This window comes from Dryobates pubescens, chromosome 2 (assembly GCF_014839835.1).
Source record: "Dryobates pubescens isolate bDryPub1 chromosome 2, bDryPub1.pri, whole genome shotgun sequence".
NCBI classification, from domain to species: Eukaryota; Metazoa; Chordata; class Aves; order Piciformes; family Picidae; genus Dryobates; species Dryobates pubescens.
This window is the reverse complement of record NC_071613.1, coordinates 57,292,306-57,318,878: the sequence shown is the minus strand read 5'-3', so window position 1 is coordinate 57,318,878 and position 26,573 is coordinate 57,292,306. Positions and strand designations below refer to the sequence as shown.

The window sequence follows — 26,573 nt, the reverse complement described above, 5'->3', positions numbered from 1 at the left end:
ACTCATGTCTGCCAGAAACCCTGTGACCTCTGGAGAAGGGAAGCACAGAACTGCTTACACCTCATAGCCCAGCCGAGGGCATCAAGGGGAGCGCCAAACTGATCTGTTGCCACACTGGAAGCCAGGCTTCACTTGTATTGCTTGTGTCTGTTAGTTCTTTGGTTTCATTCTAACAAGCCTCTGAAAGCCTTGCACACTTGAGATGAACTCTATGAACCACAAGAGCTTTCTACAGAAGAATTATTTCTTCCCATGTAAAGAAAAACCAAGACCCAACTGAGCACCCTAACTTCTAACCCCAAGTTTGGGGCTTCTGGGGCAGTTTTTCCCCATGGCCAAAGAATGTCAAGCTCTTCAATGTGCCTGACATGTCAGTGTGCTGCCAGACATCCCAAATTCCCCCTCCCCTTTATGTTTTAGAACTAAACAGCTAACAACTGCTGAAGTACTCATGGGCTGCTAATTGTCACTGCTAGTTGTAACTGCCATGAAAAAAACCAGCTTGGCCCTCTGCAGCATCCAACAGGATGCAGGAGTCATAAAGGGCTATACTACCAGGAGCAACATAATTGTGCAACCACAGCAGTAGCACAGAAGGAATAAAAATGAGAGAGGATTTAGCTTTACACCATAATCTAGACACAGAGAACTCAAGCTCCCCTCTCAGAGCACACAGCTTGCAGAGCAGTGGAGCAGGATGGGGCAAAGATCTCTCTGCCATTTCCTGCAGCAGCTGCTGCCCAGCCAGTAAGCTGTGCCTCCCGTGCCAAGCAGCTTTGCTTAGCCCAGTGCAGGGCCTTCTAGTAAGGACAGATTCCAGTTCCATCCCCAAGGGATTTGTGAGAGAGTGCTGGAGATGGTAAGACACTGTGCAAAGCAAGGTCAGTGCAGAAAGGCTAATTGTTGGTACCATACCAAAGGATTACAGAATTACCTTCATTTTCCTGCAGTGTTTCACTTCTTATCCCTACACCATCACCACAGGACAACACCACTGCCACAGTGCTGTAGATTCTTTCAGCACCTGTTCTTTTATCTTTGCATGTTGATAACAATTCAATTAGTCTATCATCTAGACTTCTGCCACATGTACACAATTACACTTGTACCTTTTTACTGAATACAATTGTGCCCAGATAACCCACATTGTCTGACGTGCCATGAAATCCATTCACCACCAAGGAGACATGGAAGTAGCTCTGGAGAAAGAGACTTGGGGGTGCTGGTTGATGAGAAGCTCCCCAGGAGCCAGCAGTGCCCTCATGCAGCCCAGCAGGCAGCTGAGTGTTGGCAGCCTGAAAAGTGTGGGCAGCAGGGCAAGAGAGGGGATTCTGCTCCTGGAGTCTGCTCTGCTGAGACCTCACCTCCAATCCTGCCTCCAGTTCTGGTGTCCCCAGCAGGAGAAGGACACAGAGCTGCTGGAGAGAGTCCAGAGGAGGCCACAAAGATGCTCCAAGGGCTGGAGCAGCTCTGCTGTGAGGACAGGCTGAGGGAGCTGGGGCTGTGCAGCCTGCAGAGGAGAAGGCTCCAGGGGGACCTCAGAGCTGCCTGCCAGGACCTGAAGGGATCCTGCAGGAAGGCTGCAGAGGGACTTCTCCTGAGGGTGTCTGGAGACAGGGCAAGGGGGAATGGTTTGAAGCTGAGGGAGAGTAAGGTTGGACTGGATCTGAGGAAGAAATTCTTCAGTAGGAGGAGACTCTGGCACAGGCTGCCCAGGGAGGCTGTGGCTGCCTCCTGCCTAGGGGTGTCCCAGGCCAGGCTAGATGAGGTTTTGAGCAGCTGAGTGTAGTTGAGAGGTGTCCCTGCCCAGATGAGCTCTGAAGTCCCTTCCAACCTGAGCCATTCCAGGAGTTTATCATTCCCTCAGGACCTCTTACACAGCTACTAACAGGATTCTATCAACTCAATCTTTTGGCAGCTGGAGAAAATGACAAATTACCTTCAATACTTCCATATAATACCAGAGCTTTCAAAATTGTTTTCCTCCAGGAGTACTTTAAGGGGTTAGGAAATGAAAGAGTTACCTAAACCCCCCTACATTTTCCCTCATTTGAAGCAAACTAATACTTCAAGCACCCAATGTTATTTAAAGTAAGCCAGCACCCAGTATCATTTCAAGCAAAAATCCTCCCAGAGGCTGCTGTGGTCAAACTGGAGTAAGAGCAGCATGGGAAGTGTTTGGGTTGGGGATTTTCAGCAGGAGGAATGGTGACAGACAGTAACCAGGAAAATGTGTCTGAAAGAAGTACCACAAAGATCGCCTTCATCAGATCCATCAGGACAATCTCTTCTCCCATTGCAGAGCTTCTCAGGCTGTAGGCAGATGGAGGTATCATTAGCACAAGGGTATTTTGGTGGTCCACACATATAGCCCTCGCAATTATCCTCATCAGACTGATCCTCACAATCAATATCGCCATCACATAGCCACGCTCTGCTAATGCATCTCCCTTGGAGAAAAGAGACAACAAACACAGCAAATCAGACTGCAGCAAACTTGAGGCAGAATCCTTCAGTAACATCACACAGCTTTTATTTATTTATTTATTACTGCATTATGCTTTCCTATGAATAGCACTTCCCTCTCAGGAGAGCAGAACGAAACCGGCTTGCATTTATACGCCGAAGCATCATCCCCAGCAGTGCTGGCAGCCTCATTTTCCAAACACCATCAATCCTAATGATTTCTCTGCTGAGCAGAGCTGCACACAGGCAGGAGACATCCTCAGTCTCTTAGACATACCAAATCAGACAAACAGTGCTTTCATTTCTTTGTAACTTCTGCTTTTCCTTGTGTCCCCCTCTTTGTCTCCAACAGCTTTCCATAGGAGCAGTGCTTCACTAACTCACTTCCTATTAGGATGGGTTTGAGGAACAAAAGTCTGTCCAGCAAGGACACCAGTCTGGGGCTCCCCAGTTCAAGAGAGACAGAGACCTGCTGGAGAGAATCCAATGGAGAGCCATGAGGATGATTAAGGGATGTGAGCATCTCCCCCATAGAGAGACTGAGAACCCTGGGGCTGTTTAGTCTGGAGAAGAGAAGACAGAGAGCATCTGATCAATGCCTATCAATAGCTGAGGGGTGGGTGTCAAGTGGAGGGGGCCAAGGTCTTTTCAGTGGTGCACAGTAATAAGACAAGGAACAACAGGTTTGAGCTTGAACATAGAAGATTTCACCTCAACATGAGCAGAAACTTCTTTACAGTGATAGAGACAGAGCCCTGGAGCAGGCTGCCCAGAGAGGTTGTGGAGTCTCCTGCTCTGGACACTTTCCAAACCCTCCTGGATGCATTCCTGTGTGACCTACCCTGGGTGGGGAGAGTGGGGAGGTTGGAGGAGATGAGTTCTGAGGTCCCTGCCAACCTGAGTCATTCTGTGATGAGTGAAAGATTTTCTTTACCAAAGCCTTTTTTAGGCAGAAGCACTCTGCAAGATCAACTTCCTTGATCCACGGTCCTACCTGCTGTCTCTTTCTTAATTGGAGAGCAAAGTAGCTGTCAGTTCTATTCAGTCCAAGGTGTTACCAAAAGGTCTGACTAACCCCACTGATTGTAGCTAGCAAGTAGTAAGTTTATGCTTGAGAACTGACAAATAGGCACACCATATGCATTATTATCTTGAAGTTATCACTGCAAAGCAGCGGTGGAATGAAAGCTAAGGGAAGGTACCAAGCAAACTAACCAGATCCCAAAGTCAATTGGTGTTGCTTCCTGTAGAGCCCCTGATCTGTTTTGCAATCTTGTTACACACAAATGTTCACAGAGCAAATCAGCCTCCCTGCCCTTCTCCTGCCTTGATGAAGAGTTGTGTGACAACAGAAGATCCCTCTCTCACAGTGCGAGCGCTGAGATGTTCTGAAGTAGAATACACTTGCAAGGAATTCATCTTTGCAAAGATTCTAGCAAGATGGATTTAATGAAGCCTTATGACCACCTTCAAACCATTACTTAGAGTTCACTGAAGTGGCTTTGGTTTATGACCCCTTGCTGAAGCTCACAGTTCTGGCTCGCCAGCGCTTTAGCAGAACTCCATCACAAATTAATAGCCTCAGTGGATGTATCTGTTCCTTTCCACAGCTCTGGTGTGCAGCACAGCAGGAATGTGTGGCCAACACTGAGCCAGTGCTTCAGCAGTGATGCTGATGCAACAAGTGCATGGGAAAACCTGAGCCAAATGCTTCCCCAAGGTATTTTGTTCCTAGAATTATTAGAAAGTTAATTTTGCTGCACTTGCTACCTACTGTTCAGTCTTTTGGGGGATCCTGAGCACAAGAACTGCATTGACTGACTATCCTTTCAACTGCAGGAAAACTACTCTGGTGAAGTGTTAGTTGCACCCAGTTTCCCCTACCAGTTAATTCTTAGTGCCTAAAAGTGTACTGTTTTGCTCATCTGTGGCATGGACTCCCTCAAGGGGAAGGAATGCTCTATGCTGACACATACAAGTAGAGCTGGGATGGTTCATGATCCTGCTTGTCCTGTGGAGCACACATCTGGGACTCAGACTAAGTGCACTGTTTCAAGAATGTGGTGTCCTCTGGTATTTAGAAACCCCTAGTCGAAAGGAGATGTTTGTTTTGCAGCAGGAAACACAAGGGAAATTTCAGGGCCTAAAGAAGAGGTTAGCACAGGGAGGAGTGGCACCATGAACCCAGCATCAGCCCAGCAGGGGAGCAGCAGAGGTTTCTAGTTTACTTGCTGGGGTGCTTGGGTTTAGTGATTTTTTTAAGGCCAACTGAATCAGAAATGTCATCCTTCTGAGCCATCACTCTGAGCAGAAGAAGATTGTGATGGTGGTTGCATAGGATGTGCAGCTCTGAAGATCTGAAAGTGAGAGAGAAGACAGAGCAGGCAAGGAATGAGTGGGAGTAAGCCTGGTAAACCTAAGCTCATGACCAGTAAATACCCTTTCCACTCCCCCTCTGAACTCCTCCATGCCTCCCATTCTCACTAATTTTCCTTCACCTTTCAAAGCTGCTCCTGTGCCATCTCTCCTCAGCAAACCTCTCCTCAGCAGCCCTCATGGAATCTGTAAGGCTGCCCTAGCAATTTCCTCATCTTCTTTTTCAAAGCCCCATGCTTCCCAGCTTCTTCATTGTCAGCTTCTCTCTGCTCTTTGCGTCTCCCATACTTGCATCTTGTCTCTTAGACCCCTCACCCAGACAGTCCTGCTGCTGTTATTTGCCTCTCACCAAGGTGCCACCTTGACTTCATTTCTCCTCTATGCACATTCCTTTTTATCCACTCCAACAAAACCCTAGCTCTTCCCTTATCTTCTCCCCCTTCCTCTGGTATATTATTAACATGTGAGAACAAGGAAAGATAAAGTAAGAGCCCACAGGGCAGCACTAAAAATGGTTAAGATCCAAAACTTAACTGCTCCCTAAAATAAATATCAAGTGCATTGAGCACGACAAATAGGCATTGCAGGTCTGAGCTGCTGCTGGCTAAACTGGGCTAGGCACAGCTCTTCTGCATTTGCCTTCCAGAACAACTTTATTTTAGGATCATTACAGAAATTGGGGAACTTTTCAAGTCAGATTGCAAAGACTCTGCACTTGGAGCAGTACTACTAGCTGCAGAGTGGGGAATGGGGTAAAACAGGCAGATTTCTGTAGTACATATAACTGAATTGAAGTACATGCCTAAAACAGCTTTGGGAGGGCAGAAACAGTGCTGCCATCCAAGGAGAGCTGGGTAAAGGTGAACCTCATGCAGATCAATAAGGACAAGTGCAGGGTCCTGCATCTGGGGAGGAACACCACCAGGCACCAGTACAGGCCAGGGGCTGCCCTGCTGGAAAGAAGCTCCATGGAGAAAGACCTTGGAGTGCTGGTGGGCAGCAAGTTCTGCATGGGGCAGCACAGTGCCCTTGGGGCCAAGAGAGCCAAAGGGATCCTGGGGTGCAGCAAGAAAAGTGTGGCCAGCAGGGCTAGGGAGGTTCTGCTCCCCCTCTACTCTGCCCTGCTGAGATCACACCTGAAATCCTGTGTCCAGTTCTGGGCTTCCCAGTTCAAGAGAGACAGAGACCTGCTGGAGACAGTCCAAGGGAGAGCTATGAGGATGCTTAGGGGACTTGAACATCTGCTATGAAGAGATACTGAGAGCCCTGGGGCTGTTTAGTCTGGAGAGGAGAAGGCTGAGAGGGGATCTGATCAATGCCTATCAATACCTGAGGGGTGGGGGTCAGGATGAAGGTGCCAGGCTCTGTTTGGTGGTGCCCAGGGACAGCACAAGGAACAACAGGGACAAGCTGGTAGCCAGGAGGTTGCACCTGAGCATGAGGAGACACTTGTGTATGGTGAGGGTGGCAGAGGCCTGGAGCAGGCTGCCCAGAGAGGTTGTGGAGTCTCCTGCTCTGGAGACTTTCCAACCCCCCCTGGATGTGTTCCTGTGTGCCCTGCCCTGGGTGGTGCTGCTGTGGCAGGGGGGTTGGACTGGGTGATCTCTGGAGGTCCCTTCAACCCCTACCATTCTGCATATAAAACATGAAGTTGGATCTTATCAGTCTAGTCTAATTAAAAAAAAAGCCTAATGCAATTTTGAAGCAGAAAATAAGTAGCTGGATGTAGCCTAACAGTAGTCCACCTCAACCAGGTAGTCACTGCAACTCACACCCTCCTGCTGTGCAAACCTGAGCACATTTCTCATCCCCTCAGCACAAACAACGGTGTGATGTTCCTGAAAACCAAATTAGAAATGTCATCCTGAAATCCTGTTAACTCAAGTGCCCTGCAGCTCTTTGTCTGAGTCTGGACAGCACAGCTCAAGAGCTGCACAGGTTGTTCCAGTGAGAGCAAGGACTCTCCTAAAGGCTTAGAAAGATAACATGGAAATAGAAGGTATGTGAGGGCAAGGAATGATTAAATCATAATCATCATGTAATAATAGTAATAACAACAACAACAGGAGTTCCTCCAGCAACAAAAAATGTTGTTAAGGAGACATTAGGCTTTGCTCTTTCAATATTCAATAGAATTGTCAGTGAAAAGATGAAGACAATCAACTCATCTTGCAGCAAAGAGCCAGATGACTTACTAGGGAAAAATGTTCTGCTCTTAGAGGCAATTCACTGAAAGGTAGAGAATGTTGTCTGCTGGGTATCCTGGGGTGTGCATCAGGAGAGAGGCTAGCCATGATGGATTCTTGTGGCCACCATCACTCTAAGCAAGAGCAATCAGGCTTGGCTGAGGGCTGACAAGTGCTGTAATTGTACCACGACACTCGTGCCTGCGGCATTGTGACAGCTCAACCAGAGCCAACACACGCTGCAGCAAGGGAAGGGCCTGCAGCTACTGTTTCCAGCCATTAAGCAAAACAGAAGCAAGCAGGGGAGGGGGCAGGAAGGTTGCACCGTTCCTGTTCTCACCAACTGTCACCTCCCTCAGAGAGGAGTGCCTGGGACAGCTGCCCCCATGCACATGCTCCTGCCCAGACCCATCGGCTTTGCATTAGGAAATCAGATGCCAGCAGCTGGCAATCTGTCAGGAGAAATGAGCCAATTCTCCTCTTTCCTGAACACTTCTCATACCTGTGGAAGCCAGACAGTGCTAGTCACCTAGAACAATCCAGAGAGAAGATGACATCGATTCTGAAACCTGGAAGAGTCAGCTCAGACACTATTTCCATGAACCCACTGCTGCTCCCTGGTCCTCATGGAATTCCACTGACAAACAGCTAAACAAAGCAGTGCTTTTCTGCTTTCTGCTCCAAGGCATTACCAACATCCCTCCTCCAGCAGAGCAGCTTTGCTCCTTCCAGACAAACCCAGGGAAATACAACAACTATGGATCAAACTGTCACAACTGATCCATAAAGTGATGTTTCCCCTCAACCAACAAGCAGGATTGCATTTCCCTCTGCATCAGAGCTGAGCAGCCTCCAATTTAGCACATTTTGGATGAAAATAATTGTTTGGCTGTGTTATATGTGGCAGCCAGAGAAGTTCCACTTCATCCTTCCTCCTGAGACACTGCCGCAGTGTTTGCACTGGATTGCAAACACAGCTAAGTATGACCCTGCCAATAGCTGAGGGGATCCTGCAGGAAGGCTGCAGAGGGACTTTTGCTGAGAGTGTCTAGAGACAGGCCAAGGGGGAATGGTTGGAAGCTGAGGCAGAGCAGGGTTAGAATGGAGCTGAGGAAGAAGTTGTTCAGCAGGAGGGTGCTGAGACTCTGGCCCAGGCTGCCCAGGGAGGCTGTGGCTGCCTCCTGCCTGGGGGTGTTGCAGGCCAGGCTGGATGAGGCCTTGAGCAGCTGAGTGTAGTTGAGAGGTGTCCCTGGGCATGGTGGGGAGGCTGGGGCAGATGAGCTCTGAGCTCCCTTTCAAGCTGAGCCATTCTGTGATTTTGTGATTAGAATAGGGTCCTCTTTCCTGTACAATTATATTTGCCTAATGGCATCAACATTACTACTTCTTATACCCTGAATGAAATCTTCTGTTGAAAGTTGTTTTTCTCCCAGTGTCACATTAAGCTTCGAAAGAAGCTGTAAGAAGGTTAATTCCATGCCAGCAGGCTCTGAGTTCTTCCTCAGCTGGACTGTCCCTCGAGAAGTTGTTCCATCTAAGCTTTGTTTTGCCAAACACAGCCTCAGACTGGCACATTCTTTTTATACTTCTTAATGAAGTACACTTAGTAAAACGTGATGTTAAACATCCCCAGAAGAACACATTTTTCTCCCAACACTGTGCCTCGAATTCCCAGTGCTGTGCTTCCCAATTCCTCAAAATCTTACACATCCTCTTAATCAACTTGCTTCTAGGGTCAAAGATGGAAACCAGGAGAACATACTTGGAATGTGATGTACTGTTAGAGGCTGTATTTAAGTATTTGGTTTGACACCATAAAGAAGAGTTGCAGTGCTAATGAAGGTCCCATCCTTGGAGCCGTTTAGGAACAGACTCCCTGGGGAGCCTGCTCTAGTTGGAGGTGTCCCTGCTGTTGGACAAGATGACCTTTGAGGATCCTTTCCAACCCAGTGTGAAGTGTGGATCTGTGAAAGCAACCTGCAATCCCATCCATTTTACACTGTAAATCAGCAGACAGCATAGGGGCAGTGCATTAAGTTCTCTTCGTGCTGGGAGCACAGTGACACCGCCTCAGGGTCATCAAACACGGAAGGCAGTACTCAAGTAGCAGGTACGGGCTCACACCACACACAGACAGAGCGAGGAGAGCAAGGCCATACCTGTGCTCCTGCAGGAGAACTTGGTTTTGCCATCGCACAGGCGGATGGTTCCGTTGCAGCCTCTCTCGTCGCTGCCATCCTCGCAGTCCTTCTCCCCATCGCAGCGCCACAGCTCCGGCACGCAGCTCCCGTCGGGGCTGCACTGAAATTCCTTCCCACTGCATCTCCCAGGAGCAGGAGTTTCTTAGGAAAACAAGAGTTCTTACATTGGACACTCTGCTCACGGGAGTTTTTTGCATGCCACACTTACAATGATGTGGAATCCTCCTTCCTAGCCAGAGCCAGAATCCCAGTCCCCAGGTGTAACTCTCACTAATCGCTCCCACCTCCTAACTCAGCACAAGCTCTACACAACCTCTTGTCCTGCTCCCTCCCTTCACTTCCACCTCCACCACAAGGGAAAATTATAGGGAGGTTGTAGCCAGGAGGTGGTTGGTCTCTTCTCCCAGGCAACCAGCACCAGAACAAGAGGACACAGTCTCAAGCTGTGCCAGGGGAGGTACAGGATGGATGTCCGGAAGAAATTCTTCCCAGAGAGACTGGCCTTTGGGATGTGCTGCCCAGGGAGGTGGTGGAGTCACCATCCCTGGAGGTGTTTAAAAGGGGACTGGATGAGGCACTCAGTGCCATTGGTTTAGTTGATTAATGGTGTTGGATGATAGGTTGGACTTGATGATCTCAAAGGTCTTTCCCAACCTGGTTAATTCTATTTTATTCTATAGACTTGTCAGGGTTGGAAGGGACCTCAAGGCTCAGCCAGTTCCAACCCCCCTGCCATGGCCAGGGACACCTCACACTGCATCAGGTTGCTCACAGCCACATCCAGCCTGGCCTTCAAAACCTCCAGGGATGAGGCTTCCACCACCTCCCTGGGCAACACATCCTGTTGTCTTATCAGAGTCATGCAGTGGGAAGTATTCAGGACAGTGAGCTGGTTTTGCATTGTTGGGGTTTATTTAGTTTGGCTGGGGGGTTGTTTGCTCATTTATGTTTGTGCCTTTTTTCTCCACCTCCCCCCCCTTTATTTTTCTTCTTTGGACTCTTAGTGACTTGGTTAGAGGTCAAGTGACAGGACTGGGGGGATGGAGCAAAAGTAGACATGGGGAGATTCAGACTGGATGCTAGGAAGAAGTTGTTCCCCATCAGGGTGGTGAGAGACTGGCACAGGTTGCCCAGGGAGGTGGTGGAAGCCTCATCCCTGGAGGGTTTGAAGGCCAGGCTGGAGGTGGCTGTAAGCAACCTGCTGTAGTGTGAGGTGTCCCTGGCCTTGGCAGGGGGCTTGGAACTGGCTGAGCCTTGAGGTCCCTTCCAACCCCTGTGACAATTCTATGATCCTGTGATTCTAGGTGACACCATCTTTTCCACTCCTCATTTACTTCTATGACCTGGGCTCAGTCTAAATAGATTCTAACCACTGATTTAGACATCTAGTCATGCAGATTGTTCTGCCAGTTTCACTAACAGTAGCTAGGTCAAATTAACACTCAGCAATTAGTATTAATTTGAGGTAAATATATTTGCACAGTAGCCAGAGAACAATGGATTTGGATGTTCAAGGAGGACCAAGACTGATGAAGCTTCAGGACTGATGAGGTTTTCCTGGTGCTTTCTAAGCCCCAACTCTCACTCCATAGACCCATTCCCTCCTCCTTCATTCCCTCACCCCGCCAGATAAGGTCTCTCTCCTAGTTATACATAGAATACATACATATACATAGAATAAACCAGGTTGGAAGAGACCTTCAAGATCATCGCGTCCAACCCATCAACCAATCCAACTCCGCCCAAGCAACTAACCCACAGCACCAAGTACCCCGTCAAGTCTTCTCCTAAAAACCTCCAGTGATGGTGACTCCACCACCTCCCCAGGCAGCCCATTCCAATGGGCAATCACTCTTTCTGTATAGAACTTTTTTCTAACATCCAGCCTGAACCTCCCCTGGCGCAGCCTGAGACTGTGTCCTCTTGTTCTGGTACTGCTTGCCTGGGAGAAGAGACCAACATCCGTCTGTCTACAACCTCCCTTCAGGTAGTTGTAGAGAGTAATAAGGTCACCCCTGAGTCTCCTCTTCTCCAGGCTAAGCAACCCCAGCTCCCTCAGCCTCTCCTCGTAGGGCTTATGTTCCAAACCCCTCACCAACTTTGTTGCTCTTCTCTGGACTCGTTCCAGCAAGTCAACCTCCTTCCTAAACTGAGGGGCCCAGAACTGGACACAATACTCGAGGTGCGGCCTAACCAGTGCAGTGTACAGGGGCAGAATGACCTCCCTGCTCCTGCTGGCCACACTGTTCCTGATGCAGGCCAGGATGCCATTGGCCCTCTTAGCTGCCTGGGCACACTGCAGGCTCATGTTCAGTCTACCGTCGACCAGCACCCCCAGGTCCCTCTCAGCCTGACTGCTCTCCAGCCACTCTGACCCCAGCCTGTAGCTCTGCATGGGGTTGCTGTGGCCAATGTGCAGAACCCGGCACTTGGATGTGTTCAATCTCATGCCCCTGGACTCTGCCCATCTACCCAGCCTGTCGAGGTCCCTCTGCAGAGCCTCTCTACCCTCCAGCAGATCAACTCCTGCCCCCAGCTTGGTGTCATCAGCAAATTTACTGATGATGGACTCGATGCCCTCGTCCAGATCATCAATAAAGATGTTAAAGAGCAAGGGGCCCAGCACTGATCCCTGGGGCACACCACTGGTGCCTGGATGCCAGCTGGCTGTGGCACCATTCACCACCACTCTCTGGGCTCAGCCTCCAGCCAGTTCCTAACCCATCGCAGTGTGCTCCCATCCAAGCCATGGGCTGACAGCTTGGCCAGGAGTTTGCTATGGGGAACGGTGTCAAAGGCCTTGCTGAGGTCCAGGTAGACTACATCCACAGGCCTCCCCACATCCACCAGGCGGGTCACCTGATCATAGAAGGAGATCAGGTTGGTCAGGCAGGACCTGCCCTTCCTAAACCCATGCTGGCTGGGCCTGATCCCTTGGCCATCCTCTAAGTGTTGCGTGATTGCACTCAGGATGACCTGCTCCATAATCTTTCCTGGCACTGAGGTCAGGCTGACAGGCCTGTAATTCCCTGGCTCATCCAACCAGCCCTTCTTGTGGATGGGTACCACGTTGGCCAGCTTCCAGTCAGCTGGGATCTCTCCAGTGAGCCAGGACTGATGAAAAATAATGGAGAGTGGCTTGGCCAGCTCATCTGCCAGCTCTCTCAGCACCCTAGGATGGATCCCATCTGGTCCCATGGACTTGTGGGGGTCCAAGCTGCTGAGGAGAGCTCCTATCACTTGCTCATGGAACACAGGGAAACCATGCAGCTCCCTGGCTCCCTCTGCCAGTTCTGCAGGCCAGCTGTCTGGTAGACGTTCTTTCCAGCTAGTAAAAACTGAGGTAAAGAAGGTGTTAAGTACCTCTGCCTTTTCCTCATCCTGTGTTACAACATTTCCTTCCATGTCAACCAAGGAGTGGAGGTTGTCCCTGCCCTTCCTCTTGCTATTAATATATTTATAGAAGGACTTTTTGTTGTCCTTCACATCAGAGGCCAGTTTAAGTTCCAAATATGCTTTTGCCTCCCTAATTTTCCTCCTACATGCCCTAGCAACCTCTTTAAACATTCCATGGGTTGCCTCACCTTTCTTCCACAGATGATACACCCTCTTTTTTTCCCTTAGTTCAATTAAAAGTTCATTACACAGCCAGGCTGGCCGTCTGCCCCGGCGGCTCCTCTTCCGGCACATTGGCACAGCCTGCTCCTGAGCCTTCATCAGCTCTTTCTTGAAGCAGGTCCAGCCCTCCTGGACCCCTTTATTTTTTAGGGCTTTCTCCCAAGGAACCCTCTGAATTATTTCCTTGAGCAACCTGAAGTCCGCCCTCCGGCAGTCCAGAGTGGAGGTCTTCTTGCTGGCCCTCTTAGCTTGACTGAATACTGAAAATTCTATTATTTCATGGTCACTGGCCCCTAAACAGCCTCCGACCACCACATCACCCACCAGCCCTTCCCTGTTGGTGAAGAGGAGGTCAAGCATAGCCTTGCCCCTGGTAGGCTCACGCAGCACCTGGGATAAGAAGCTGTCCTCTATGCAGTCTAAGAACCTCCTAGACTGCCTCCTCTCTGCTGTGTTGAGATCCCAGCAGATGTCAGGCAGGTTGAAGTCGCCCATGAGGACAAGGTCAGGAGATCTTGAGACAGCCTTAAGCTGTCTATAGAATGCTTCGTCGACATCATCCTCTTGGTTGGGTGGTCTATAACAGACTCCAACCAGGATGTCTGCCCTACCGGTCTTCCCTCTAATTCTTGCCCACAAGCATTCAACCTGATTGTCCCTAATCTCTAGCTCAATGGCATCTAGTGCCTCCCTGATGTACATGGCCACCCCTCCACCCCTTCTTCCTTGTCTATCTCTCCTGAAAAGCCTGTAGCCATCAATTGCAGCACTCCAGTCATGTGAGCTATCCCACCACGTCTCCGTGATGGCAACTACGTCATAACTTTCCTGCTGCAACAAGGCTTCCAGCTCCTCTTGTTTGTTTCCCATGCTTCGTGCATTAGTGTACATGCACCTCAGCTGGGCTGCTGGTTTGGCCTCTGACCCTAGCTTACTGCCCCCAGACTCTTGCCTGAGGGGACTAGTTTCAGCCCCTCCCCCCTTCAAAACTAGTTTAAAGCCCTGTCGATGAGAGCTGCCAGTTCCCTCCCCAGAATCTTTTTACCTTTGGGGGACAGGCCATTCTCATATACTGTGACCTTTCCCCTTCTTTGGGACAGATGTACTCCATCTGTTGCCAGGTGGCCTGGTGCAGTAGAAATTTTACCAAGATCAAAAAACCCAAAATTCTTTTGTCTGCACCAGCCTCTAAGCCACTTGTTGATTATGGCTGCTGTCCTGTTCCTTGTGGTATTCCCTCCTGCAACTAAGGGTATTGAGGAAAAAATTATTTGAGCACCTGTCCCCTCAACCAGATCTCCCAAGGCCCTGAAATCATTTTTGATAGCCCTGGGAGTTCTGACTACAACATCATCATTCCCTACCTGCATAAGTAGTAAGGGATAATAGTCAGAAGGCTGTACCAGCCTGGGTAGCCTTCTGGTAACATCATTAATTTGGGCTCCAGGGAGACAACAGAGTTCCCTATGAGATGGGTCTGGCCGACAAATGGGGCCCTCCATTCCCCTCAGAAGTGAGTCACCAATAACAATTACCCTCCTCTTTTTCTTGAGGGAGCAGGTCCTGATGCCAGGGGAGGGTTGTTTAACCTTAGGCTGTTTTGCCTTAGGCTGTTTAACCTTAGGTTGTTTACCCTTAGGCTCTTTAGCCTCAGGGAGAACCCCAGATGGTGTGTCCTCTGGTAACAGGACCACCTCACCCTCGATCTCCAGTGCCCCATACCTGTTTTTCAAGAGCAGCGGGGAAGGTGTGGGAAGGCAAGGAGGCTTAACCTTGTGCCTTTTGAGAGGAACCTGTGTCCATTCCCCTCTGCTTTTTGGGTAACCAGCCTCTGCTGTGGGAGCCTGCAGAGCCTGCTTACTCACGTTCATATCTTTCCCCCTCTGGTTTATCTCTTTCCTCTTCATGTTCTTCTCTTCCCTACATTCCCTTACACTTTTAAGACTAGCAACCTCATCCTTCAGTCTGGCCACCAGATTAAGTAGGTAGTCAATCTGCTCACACCTTATGCAAGAGTTACCCCTACTACTCTGCATCTCAAGAGCCAGGCTCCAGCACTCTCTACAGCCAGATACCTGGACAGCTACCTGCTTGTGTTCTTCCTCAGTCTGGGTCGACACAGACTTTTTTAGGGAGTTTTTGCTACGAGTTACTACCATGATTGTCCCTTACCACAGCACCCACTAGGAAAGAGAAAAAAAGAAAGAAAGAAAAAAAAAAAAAAAAAAAAAGGCATGAAAGGTCTCAGAGATTTCACAGCAATGAACTTGAGCTCAGTGCAGCTATGGAATGGGTCTTGAATGTCTCAAAGCACAGGAAGTCTGTCATTCTGATTATTAATCACATCCTGAATGCTGAGCATTTTCTAGATGTCAGCCTGTTATACTTTCTCCTCTCCCTCCTTTCCCCAGCCTGTTACCTCAGAGAGTATTCCCAGTACTGCATGACATACAATAAAATGTACTTTGATGTGATGAGCAACTTATGTGTGCCAGCTTGCACCAAAGAAAGCATTGTCTGAATAAAGCCTTGTGGCACTGCCAATAGGTAGTTTATTGCAGGAAAAAAGAACACCACCACAAACAAAAGAAAACAAAGATCCCACAAATGAACATTCTGCTAGATAGACAGCAAAGAGAAATTGCTGGGAAGTGTGCATCATGTAGCAGGACACAGCAGATACAGGACTGGAACACCACGGGGCTGGAGCAGCTCTGCTGTGAGCACAGGCTGAGGGAGCTGGGGAGGGGGAGCTAGAGAAGAGAAGGCTTCAGAGGGACCTCAGAGCTGCCTGCCAGGACCTGAAGGGGTCCTGCAGGAAGGCTGCAGAGAGACTTCTCCTGAGGGTGTCTAGAGACAGGCCAAGGGGGAATGGTTGGAAGCTGAGGCAAAGCAGGGCTGGACAGGAGCTGAGGAAGTTGTTCAGCAGGAGGGTGCTGAGACTCTGGCCCAGGCTGCCCAGGGAGGCTGTGGCTGCCTCCTGCCTGGGGGTGTTTCAGGCCAGGTTGGATGAGGCCCTGAGCAGCTGAGTGTAGCTGAGAGGTGTCCCTGGGCATGGTGGGGAGGTTGGAGCAGATGAGCTCTGAGCTCCCTCTCTAACCTGAGCCATTCTGTGATTCTATGACTAAAAGGTAACTTAAGAAAAGCTGCTGACTGCCTCTTTCTGTAGGCAGGATGCATCTCTGCAACAGGACAAACATCACTTTCATCTTAATTCACTACAGAAGTTCTCAGTTTTACACCCATTCTCCTGCCAACTGCATCATTCTTCTCAGACACACTCCTGTATCATCATATCACACGACACATTTTCCCTCCCAGACATTGCTAAGGTCCAAAGCATTTCTCTTACTCCATGGACTGAGATCAGATCCTCCATGCTATAACAAAGTGCTCTTTGGGTTTTTAAGTAGTTGAGTGGTGAGAAGGGATAAACCAAATAACCAAAAAGGACAAATCAACCCAAGCCAGCCCAACTGACCTTCCTTGCTGCAGTTTGTTTTGGTTTCATCACTGAAATCTCCACAGTCATTGTCACCATCACAGGCCCAGTGGCCTGGGATACATCTGCCGTTGGAACACCTGAACTGATCAGCAGAACAGGAGTGAATGCAGCCCAGCTCATCACTGCCATCACCACAGTCATCATCTGCAGAGAGCAATTGGGAAAATGACTGCAAATGGGTAAGTTCCAACAGAAGATATGGAGAGAAAAATGTCATTTCCAATAGGCAAACCAAAAGGCAGTCAGTGAGATGCTGTGTTTATTGCCCACAGGCATGTGGTGACGACATATTTTCATGACACCAACTTGGTAACTCTGATTTACCAGGAGAACTCTCCCCTCCTGAATGCATTCCTGGGTGCCCTGCCCTGGGTGGTGCTGCTCTGGCAGGGAGCTGGACTGGATGAGCTCTGGAGGTCCCTTCCAGCCCCTAACATTCTGTGACTCTGTGTAATTTGGGACAGTCTTCCCCCTTACACTTACTCACTCTTGCTTAAGTCTTGAATTTGGGAAAGAATAACCCCAGAGACCAGTACAGGTGGGGGCTGATCTGTCAGAGCAGCTCTGGGGAAAAGGACCTGGGGGTCCTGGTGATGCCTCTGAGCCAGCAATGTGCTCTTGTGGCCAAGAAGGCCACGGGCAGACTGGGGTGGATCAGAAGGGCTATGGTGAATAGGTCCAGAGAGGTTCTCCTGCCCCTCTGCTCTGCCCTGCTGAGGCCACAGCTGGAATATTGTGTCCAGGTCTGGGCCCCTCAGCTCAAGAAGGACCTCAGGGAACTGCTTGAGAGAGTCCAGCACAGAGCCACAGAGCTGCTGCAGGCAGTGCAACATCTCCCTGTGAGCACAGGCTGAGGCAGCTGGGGCTGGGAGCAGAGGAGCCTGAGGGCTGCCCTCAGTGCTGGGGATCAAGATGTGCAGGGCTGGAGCCAGGCTCTGCTCAGGGCTGTCCAAGGACAGCACAAGGGGCACTGGGGGCAAGCTGGAGCAGAGGAGGTGCCACAGGAACAGGAGGGAAACCTTTTTCCCTGTGAGGGTGCTGAGCCCTGGAGCAGGCTGCCCAGAGAGGCTGTGGAGTCTCCTGCTCTGGAGCCTTTCCAACCCCACCTGGATGTATTCTGTGTGACCTGCTCCTGATCATCCTGTGCTGGTTCCTAGATCAGGACAGTAATTAGAGCATGCTGTATTTGCTCTCTGGCCATTAGGAAGCCAAGGTGGCAGCAGCAGGCTCAGAAGGAAAGGCTGAGTAGCAAAGCAATGCCGGTGTGCTTCCCAGTGTATTTGCTTCCGACAGAGAAGGTTTGATACTTGCCTGAGTCACAGAGCCACTTGCTGCTAATGCACCTCCCGTTCGTGCATATAAATTGAGTCAGAGGCTCACACGTTGGGAATTCTGTCAAAGTGTTCAAAAAGAAAACCATTTAATGCAAGGTCCTCTGTAGCAGTAGCCTCCCACCGTCCTATGTGCATAGATTACACAAGTGCAGTGCACCAAACATTTGCACCTGGCAGATACTTAACCTGGAGAGAAGAAAAGGTGAGATGCCCTAAGGACAGGAAACAAAAGCTCTTAGCTGTAGGCACAAGTCCAACCCCTACCTCTCCTCTGCAGGCAGCACTGAAATGCATGATTCTGTGCCATATAACATGGTCCTGCATTCCCATCAGTTCAGGGCTCTCACTGCCACCATTCATGCTAATATGCACAATCAATTCCACCTTGAGGTCTGGCACAAACCACATTGCCCACGTGTTTACTCCTCTGAAGAGGTTCTTCTTTGCTTAAGCAAGAAGAGGTATTTGCAAAAATGGATCAAGATCTAAATCAGTTCAGAGAGAAACAAAAGAGTAAGCATCCTACCAAGCAGACTTTGGGTTGGTTTGTTTGCTTACATGACTGATGCCCATACATAATCAGCCCACATTCCTTCTTGAAAACACTAAGCCATTTCAGAACTGTACCTCATCATATTGTGGCACCCTGACTAATTCATTGTAGTGAGTCAAATGATACCACAACTGCTACCCTGGAAAGAGGGAAGGCCCTGATGCAACATTACCAACAGTTCATCGACCCTGCCGCTCTCAAACTCCCAGCAGTTACCTGGGACCTGCCAGACAGATGAAGGCAGCAATGTGGCTTATGAAAACCTTAACTGTCTGGAAGAAGCTGATGAGAGTATGGCTCTCCTTTCAGTTATCTCAGTGAAGCAGCAGTTAGCAGAGCTGCTGATGCTCTCTCAAGATATAACCAAGAAAGAGTCATTTACCCTGCAGAATAAAGCATCAAAATAGCCTCCTGCTCAGACTTAAACCAAAAGAGATGAGACAGAGGCCAGTTTTGGAGAGTGATGGTGTTTGATAATGGGAAGGACATCAAATTGTTGGAGGCCACAAAGATGATCAGTGGGCTAGAACACCTCTGCTGTGGGGAGAGGCTGAGAGAGCTGAGGGTGTTCAGCTTGGAGATAACAAGGCTCCAGAGAGACCTTAGATCAACCTTCCAGTACCTCAAGGGGCTACAAGGAAGCCAGGAAGGGACTTTTGACAAGGGCTTGCAGTGACAGGATGAGAGGGAATGGATTGAAGCTTGAGAAGGGCAGATTGAGACTGGAAATTAGGAAGAAATTCTTTCCAGTGAGGGAGGTGAGACATTGGCACAGGTTGCCCAGGAGGGTCGTGGATGCCTCCTCCCTGGAGGTGTTCAAGGCCAGGCTGGATGAGACCTTGAGCAACCTGGGCTGGTGGGAGGCGTCCCTGCCCATGGCAGGGGGTTGGAAGTGGATGAGCTTCCAGGTCCCTTCCAACCTAAACCATTCAATGATGTCAATTAGAAAAAACTTGTAAGCTGTCTGAGCTGGCTATCAGGTGCCACAGTTAGAAACTCCGTGCCAGAAAGCTCAGCCCAAGCTCTGGGCTGATTTATCCATCGAAGACATTTCAGAAGCAATACTTAACAGTTCCCAGGAAAGGCTCCATCACTGCTTTTCTTTCCTGTGGAGGAGATCCTTGTGTACTTCACTTTTGATAGAAGGATTGCTGTGGTTCCCCCCTCCCCCCAGAAGAAATGTGCTTACCACAGGATGTCATTTCATCAGTCTGATCTCCACAGTCATCCTCCCTGTCGCACAGCCAGGAGGCCGGAATGCAGCGCCCGTTGCCGCAGGAGAACTGCTCAGCCTGACACGTTCTTGCTGTCGAGAGAAGACATCCCACAGTGCCAGGGAAATGCACTACAGCTGTCAGGTCTCCTGGTGCAGGGCTGTATCCAGTAGCTGCAGGTCTTGAAGGCACCATCTCCTGGCCTGCTGCACCTTGTACCTGACCTGACTAAGGATCACTCCTTTGATTTCAGAGCAAAGTGAAGCCTGTGCTCAGCCTTTCAATGCAGAGCTTTCAGTGCTCAACACAGGAGAAAAGGAAGTTTTATTTGCAGTTATGCAAAGCAGGTGGTAGAAGGGCATTGCTTGGCAGAAACAACATGAGGCCTGGAGTCTAAGTAAACAAACATCAAGGCATGGAGCTGTCTCACTTACAGCTGGAGCATTACCAGCTTGCACTTCACAGCAAAGAGAATGATGTGGTGGAATCCAGATTTGCACGGGAAATGGCAGCCTGGCAGGGGTGTGATGTGCCTGGGCTCACTGCCCTGAGAACCTCTGCCTTTGCAAACGTGCCACTGCAGGATGCACAATGCCTGTCCTGAAGAACAACAGCTCACCAAGAGAAACCATGCTCTGCAGTCTGCTTGGAAAGCTGATGGACAGTAACAGTGCAATAAGAATCCTCCACCTAAAGCTGAGGTTACCTAACCATTTTGTTTACTCAAAAGAGGAGACCAGCACTATGACCCCAGTGACAGCAATGCAGATTTTGGTTCCAAGTTCAACCTTTAAAGTCCACCTGCATGGATTGCACAGTCTGCAAACCCTTAACTGAGCTCTGGAGAAGACAAGACTGGGAGGGGATTTAATCAATGCCCATCAATATCTGAGGGCTGGGGGTCAGGAGGCAGGGGACAGGCTCTGCTCATCTGCACCCTGTGACAGGACAAGGGGCAATGGATATAAACTCCAGCACAGGAGGTTCCAACTCAACATGAGGAGGAACTTCTGCACTGTGAGGGTCACAGAGCCCTGGAGCAGGCTGCCCAGAGAGGTTGTGGAGTCTCCTTCTCTGGAGCCTTTCCAGCCCTGTCTGGATGTGTTCCTGTGTGACCTGTGCTGGATCCTGTGGCCTTGCTCTGGCAGGGGGTTGGACTCGTTGATCTCCAGAGGTCCCTTCCTACCCCTAACATCCTGTGATCTGTTCCATCAGAAACCTCACTAACCCACAGAACCCTTCTGCATCTGATATTCTCAACTGCCACTTTCCTTTTTCCTCATAGCAATAGCCCAAAACATAATAGCAGAATGTAAGTTCAAAATAGATCAGAGAGTTTAGGGTTTGTTAAACATGAGTTGTGTTTGCCACTGTAGGGACAAAAGGAAAAAGAAAGACAGAATTCAACCCCCTAAAAATTAAAAGGTCTTCAAATCAGAGTCATGCTGCAAGCAAACACTTGGAGATCAAGATGTGCTGCAGTCCACAATAACATGGCAGAGGTGACAGGGATGCCACAGGTTTGCACTTGTGCTGGAGTGACTGTAGCCAAATCCACAAGTAGCAGCCAGATCCAGTTATTATCCATATGGAAATTTCAATCAAGGACAATGAGTTCAGGGAATATTTTCATACACTATGCATGCTGCCTGTCACTGCATTTCAGCTGGGGAGAGTCATCAGCTTCCTGATGCCTTCTATTTTGTAAAGCAGGCACTTAATGGCTGTTTAGTGTACTCAGCTGACAAGCACCAAGCATCACTTCCACACAAGCAAAGGGCAGCTCCAGGAGTTCCTGCAGTGAGTCAGTAAACAATCCTCATCTTGGTATTTCCTTTAAAGTCCTCTCCACAATTAATAACTACAAATGAAAACATTTTCCAGGTACCAAGGGGAAACTGAACAACTAATTATGACTGCCAGCATAAAAGAAAGCTTGCTAGTGAGGTGGCTTTCATCACAGCCTGGAACAAACAACATCCCCACGGCTAAAGACGACTGAGCAGGGTTGGGTCTTGAGGCAGTTTCAGGCTGTACCTTTAAAATGTTTCCACATCCACCATAAGCATTACCTGGGTAATCTTTCTCTCTTTTGGGTGCTTCACTCTGGGAAACACCAACTTTGTGCTTCTGCTGGCTTCTGCTGACCTTGGCTGCACTGGTTTGGCTAAGTCTAACAAAACCCTCTCTGCTCTTTTCTCTTGTCCTCTTGTGTCCAGGGGGGTAAGGAGCAGGGCAGGGAGTGGGAAGCTATTAGCAGCTCCCCAGGTTTTTGGCTGGGGGGGTTCTTGTGCTGTTTATCAACTGTAAATAGCTGTAAATAGTTGTCAATCCTGTGTGTTTGGTACATGTCCATTGCATTCCATTGCAGACTGCAGCTTTGCTTGTACACACAGCTTCCCTTTGCTCCCAGCTGGGCTGGGCTGGCAAAGTCAATGTTGGGGGCAATTTTCAACACACCACAAGTCTGTACCTAAGCAGTGCTTTGGCAGTTAAGCCATATGGGCAGATTAAGTGCTGAAGTACTTTGGAGAGTACACTCAGGTGGAGGGACTAAGGAAAATACAATTTGTATCTCAGCCTCAGTGGCAGCAAAACCTGGAACAATCAGGTTACTAGTAGCAGACTGGTTCTGTTCCCAGCAGTCCTGAACTGTCTACAGAACTTGTGCACAGTCAAGTTAGATTTTTACCTGCACAGGTTTTGTTTGATTCGTCTTCATTGCTGCCACAGTCGTTGGTTCCATCACAAAGCCACCTCTTGGGAATGCAGCGATTATTCTGGCACTTGAACTGGTCATCAGGACAGCTGTGATTGACTGGGGAGAGAAAAACAATTAGAGAAACAAATAAAAGGCTTGTTCTCCAGAAAACAAGCTGAAAGGAATACCTGGAGTGGCATTCCCTGCTGATGCAGCTCACACGGTGATCCTGCAGACACTGCCATTGTGATGCAGAAATCGTTCAGCAAAGCAGCCACACTTACAATGCCCTGCAATACCTCACTCATGAACTTAACAAGGGAGAGCAAAGACCCTCCTGTCGCACCAGGGTGGAAATGGAGACCCCCTTCTGCTAACCACTACATGAGCAGGTCCAAGCTGCTAAGTGCATATTCAAAACATCACACTGCAGTGAGCAGGGGCTTGGGCAGGTTATAAAACACTTCCAACGTGATGCACTGCACTGTCGGTGGCCACAGCCAGATCTCTGCTTTACTTACCATGAAATTGTAGGTGTCAGGAAGTGAAATATGCAACAGTGTAAAACTGACCAAAAAAACCCAGCCTGGGATTCAAGAGTGAACAAGAGACCTCCTGAATGTGGAAGGGATGAAGGCTGAATGCAGAGGATGTTGTAAATACCATTGGCCTGCTCTTGCAGCTGGGCTGTGTGTATGTGCTGCTGCTGCTGCTGCTTTTATGCTACTAACCACCATGGCATCACAGAATGGTAGGGGTTGGAAAGAACCTCCAGAGGTCATCCAGCCCAACCCCCCTGCCACAGTAGCAGCACCCAGGGCAGGGCACACAGGAACACATCCAGGGGGGGTTGGAAAGTCTCCAGAGCAGGAGACTCCACAACCTCTCTGGGCAGCCTGCTCCAGGCCTCTGCCACCCTCACCATACACAAGTGTCTCCTCATGCTCAGGTGCAACCTCCTGGGGTCCAGCTTGTCCCTGCTGTTCCTTGTGCTGTCCCTGGGCACCACCAAACAGAGCCTGGCACCTTCATCCTGACCCCCACCCCTCAGCTATTGATAGGCATTGATCAGATCCCCTCTCAGCCTTCTCCTCTCCAGCCTGAACAGCCCCAGGGCTCTCAGTGTTTCTTCACAGCAGAGATGTTCAAGTCCCCTGGTCAACCTTGCAGCTATTCCATTGGACTGTCTCCAGCAGGTCTCTGTCTCTCTTGACTTGAGGAGCCCAGAACTGGACACAGGATTGCAGCTGTGGTCTCAGCAGGGCAGAGCAGAGGGGGAGCAGAACCTCCCTAGCCCTGCTGGCCACACTTTTCTTGCTGCACCCCAGGATCCCTTTGGCTCTCTTGGCCCCAAGGGCACTTTGCTGTCCCATGCAGAACTTGCTGCCCACCAGCACTCCAAGGTCTTGTACTTAACAGACCTTGCAAATCTTGATCTACAGCAGGGCAGTAAACCATGCAGAGTTTGAAATGCTGTGTTAAAAATAATCTGAATCTCTTTTCCACCTACTCCTCCATGCAGAGTTTGAAAGTTTAGCATACATCTGGAAACGAGCAGTATTTCAAATGGAAAGATGTCTTGAGGCTTATCCTTGACATTTCAGTAGTTTTTATCTTTGACCTTTCCATTGAAGACAACTGAGAGTGAGTGTGATATCAAGAGCACATGAACCCTTCCTGAGTGCTGTGTGTGGAGGGTGCAAGAACACTGGAAGCAAAGATGAGCAATCTGAGCAGAAAAGTGTTCCAGGTCTGATAATGCTGCCGGGGTTTACTTGGCAGTGTGACTGGAGCACCAAACTGTTATTACCTAGGGAACACAGCTTAAAACTGTAGGCTTTTGTGTTTTAAATCTGACTTCATTACTAGACATGGACTGTGTTCTGCATGCTAGCTGTGTTTTGGTTGCTGTATGTGTACTAAGGTGTGGGTGCATTCTGTTCTACAATTGAATTATTTCAGACCACAGAAGAGCTACTGAAGTTACTCTGGCAGTGGGGGAACAGAGATTAATGTCACCACACTGATCAACAAACTATCTCTCAGAGCTCTGGGACCACATTAAGTTCCATTTTTTATCTGTATAAATCCCCAGAGGATTCCCAGCCTTGATCAATGAGTTGGGCTATGCTACCCTCACGTAAACGAGATTCAAGCCAACCCTCCCGAAAGATTTTCCTTCTCCCTGTCATTGTTAGCTGAGCTGAGCAAGGCTTTGAGGCTGCCTGAGCGTGACTTCCCCTTCACAAACCCATGCTGAGCACTCTCAATCACTTCCCTGTCCTTCATGTCTTTGGAAATGGTTTCCAGGACTGATTGCTCCATCACTTTGCTAGAGGCTGAGCTGAAGCTGGCCTTGGCTTGGTGAAGGTTGGGCTAGCGGTGGTATTCCGAGGCCAGCTCCAACCTGAATTACCCAGTGACCCATGTAAACAGGTGCAACAGTGGGAAACAAAGTGACAAATACCAACACTTAAAGAATCAGAAACGACTGTGTGGAAACCAAAGGTGACTGCTCTGGTACTGCAGTATGAATGACTGCAGGAGCGCCCTTGGAAAGAGCTACTGCTATGATATGCAAGAAAAGTAATGATTTAAGGATGATTGCTTTTGTTCCACTGCCCTCAGAGCTATTCTCCTCCCCACTTGTGGTAGTTTTAGGCTGTGCCTTGAAAATTTTCCACAGATCTTGAATTAGAAGTAGTAGAATGTAAATAAATCACCACTGGGGGCAAAAAGGAAAAGAAGGATAAGGTCTAAATGATCAGATAGCTGACATACGAGTGAGTGTTGTACCCAAACTCCTTCACTCCAGCAGTACGAGCTTCTGGCTTCTGCTGGCTTTGCTGGCATTGGCTGCATTGCTTTGCTGTGGCTGGGTATCACAGCACATTAGAAGGGACCTCAAGAGACCACCCAGTCTAATCCCCCTGCCAGAGCAGGTTCACTTAGGGTAGTCCACATGGGAACACATCCAGGGGGGGTTGGAAAGTCTCCAGAGCAGGAGACTCCACAACCTCTCTGGGCAGCCTGCTCCAGGGCTCCGTCACCCTCACCCTCTGCTTTTTCTCCTTTCTTCCTGTGTACAGGGGAGAGAGAAGGGAGCAGGGAGGGGGAAGCTGTTGGTAGCCCCCTGGTTTGCCCAGGGGGGTCCTTGTCTTGTTTATAAATTGTACATACAGACCAATATTGTGTGTTTTGTACATACTCACTGCTTCCATATTTCAGACTGGAGCTGTGCTTGCAAATACAGCTTCATGTAACTGAGCTGGTCTGGTGATTTTGTGTTGGGGGGTTGAACTGTCAACCCAGCACACCACTTCTCCCACCGAGCAAGGGGCTGTGAGCAGCAAGGGCAGGGCACACGTACCGCAGATCTCAGCCCGCTCGTCGCTGCCATCCAGGCAGTCGTCGTCCCCGTCGCAGCGCCAGCGAGCCTGGATGCAGCGCTTGTTGTGGCACTGGAACTGCTCAGCCTTGCACAGCTGGGGCACCACCTCTCCGGGTTGAACTAGGAGAAAACACCCAACAAGCACATCTCTGTCAGCCTGAGACATACAGACAGCAAAACTACCTCTGCATGAAAAGAAACCTCCATTCTCATCAATGCTCTCCAGAACACTGGTGTAGAACCACACAGAACCATTCAGGTTGGAAAAGAGCCTCAGGATCACCAAGTCCAACCCAGAACCCTGCTCTACAAGGCTCACCCCTCACCCATAGCCCCAAGCACCACAGCCAAACCACCTTGAAACACAGCCAGGCTTGGGGACTCCAACACCTCCCTGACCACTCTTGCCCTGAAAAAATGCTTCCTTCATGTCCAGTCTAAACCTTCTGAGTGGCAGCTTGAGGCCATTCCCTCTTGTTCTGTCACTAATTACATGGGAGAAGAGACCAGCAGCAACCTCTCCACAACCTCCTTTCAGGTAGGTGTAGAGAGCAATGAGGTCTCCTCTCAGCCTCCTCTTATCCACACTAACCACCCCCAGCTCCTTCAGTTGCTCCTCATCAGATTTGTTCTCCAGACCTTTCACAGCTTCCTTGCCCTCCTCTGCCCTGGCTCCAGCACCTCCACATCTCTCTTGTATTGAGCTGCCCAAACCTGGACACAGCACTCGAGGTGTGGCCTCACGTGTGAGGTGATTCCAGCTGGAGCCCGCAGCAGCAAGCAGAGCTGAGTGTATGGGTGAAGAAATAAATACCTTGGTAAGAAAGGGAAGGACTCAGAAGAGCACTCACACTGTTTTGTTTTCCATATTGGTGCTTAGATGAGAGTGTGAAAAACACCAGGTTAGAATGTTGCCACCAGTCAAAGGTGAACAGGAAATATCCTTACCGACACAGAGGGAATTCTGATGCATGTTAAAGGGCTAGGAAATGATTACTGAGAAGCTGATTCTTGTATCCCAGCAACAG

General features: G+C 49.4%; 1 protein-coding gene across 1 annotated transcript in view; it reads right to left on the bottom strand.

The window, feature by feature from the left end:
* Positions 1 to 26,573, bottom strand: part of LRP1B (LDL receptor related protein 1B) — a 642,156-nt gene that overhangs the window by 206,326 nt on the left and 409,257 nt on the right. Inside the window, exons 17-23 of the mRNA XM_054173601.1 lie at positions 25,525 to 25,665; positions 22,146 to 22,271; positions 19,429 to 19,545; positions 17,664 to 17,744; positions 16,329 to 16,496; positions 9,188 to 9,370; positions 2,250 to 2,450 (exon numbers count right to left, since the gene is read on the bottom strand). Of these exons, the coding sequence (XP_054029576.1) occupies positions 2,250 to 2,450; positions 9,188 to 9,370; positions 16,329 to 16,496; positions 17,664 to 17,744; positions 19,429 to 19,545; positions 22,146 to 22,271; positions 25,525 to 25,665 (1,017 nt within the window). The remainder of the gene's footprint in view (positions 1 to 2,249; positions 2,451 to 9,187; positions 9,371 to 16,328; positions 16,497 to 17,663; positions 17,745 to 19,428; positions 19,546 to 22,145; positions 22,272 to 25,524; positions 25,666 to 26,573) is intronic.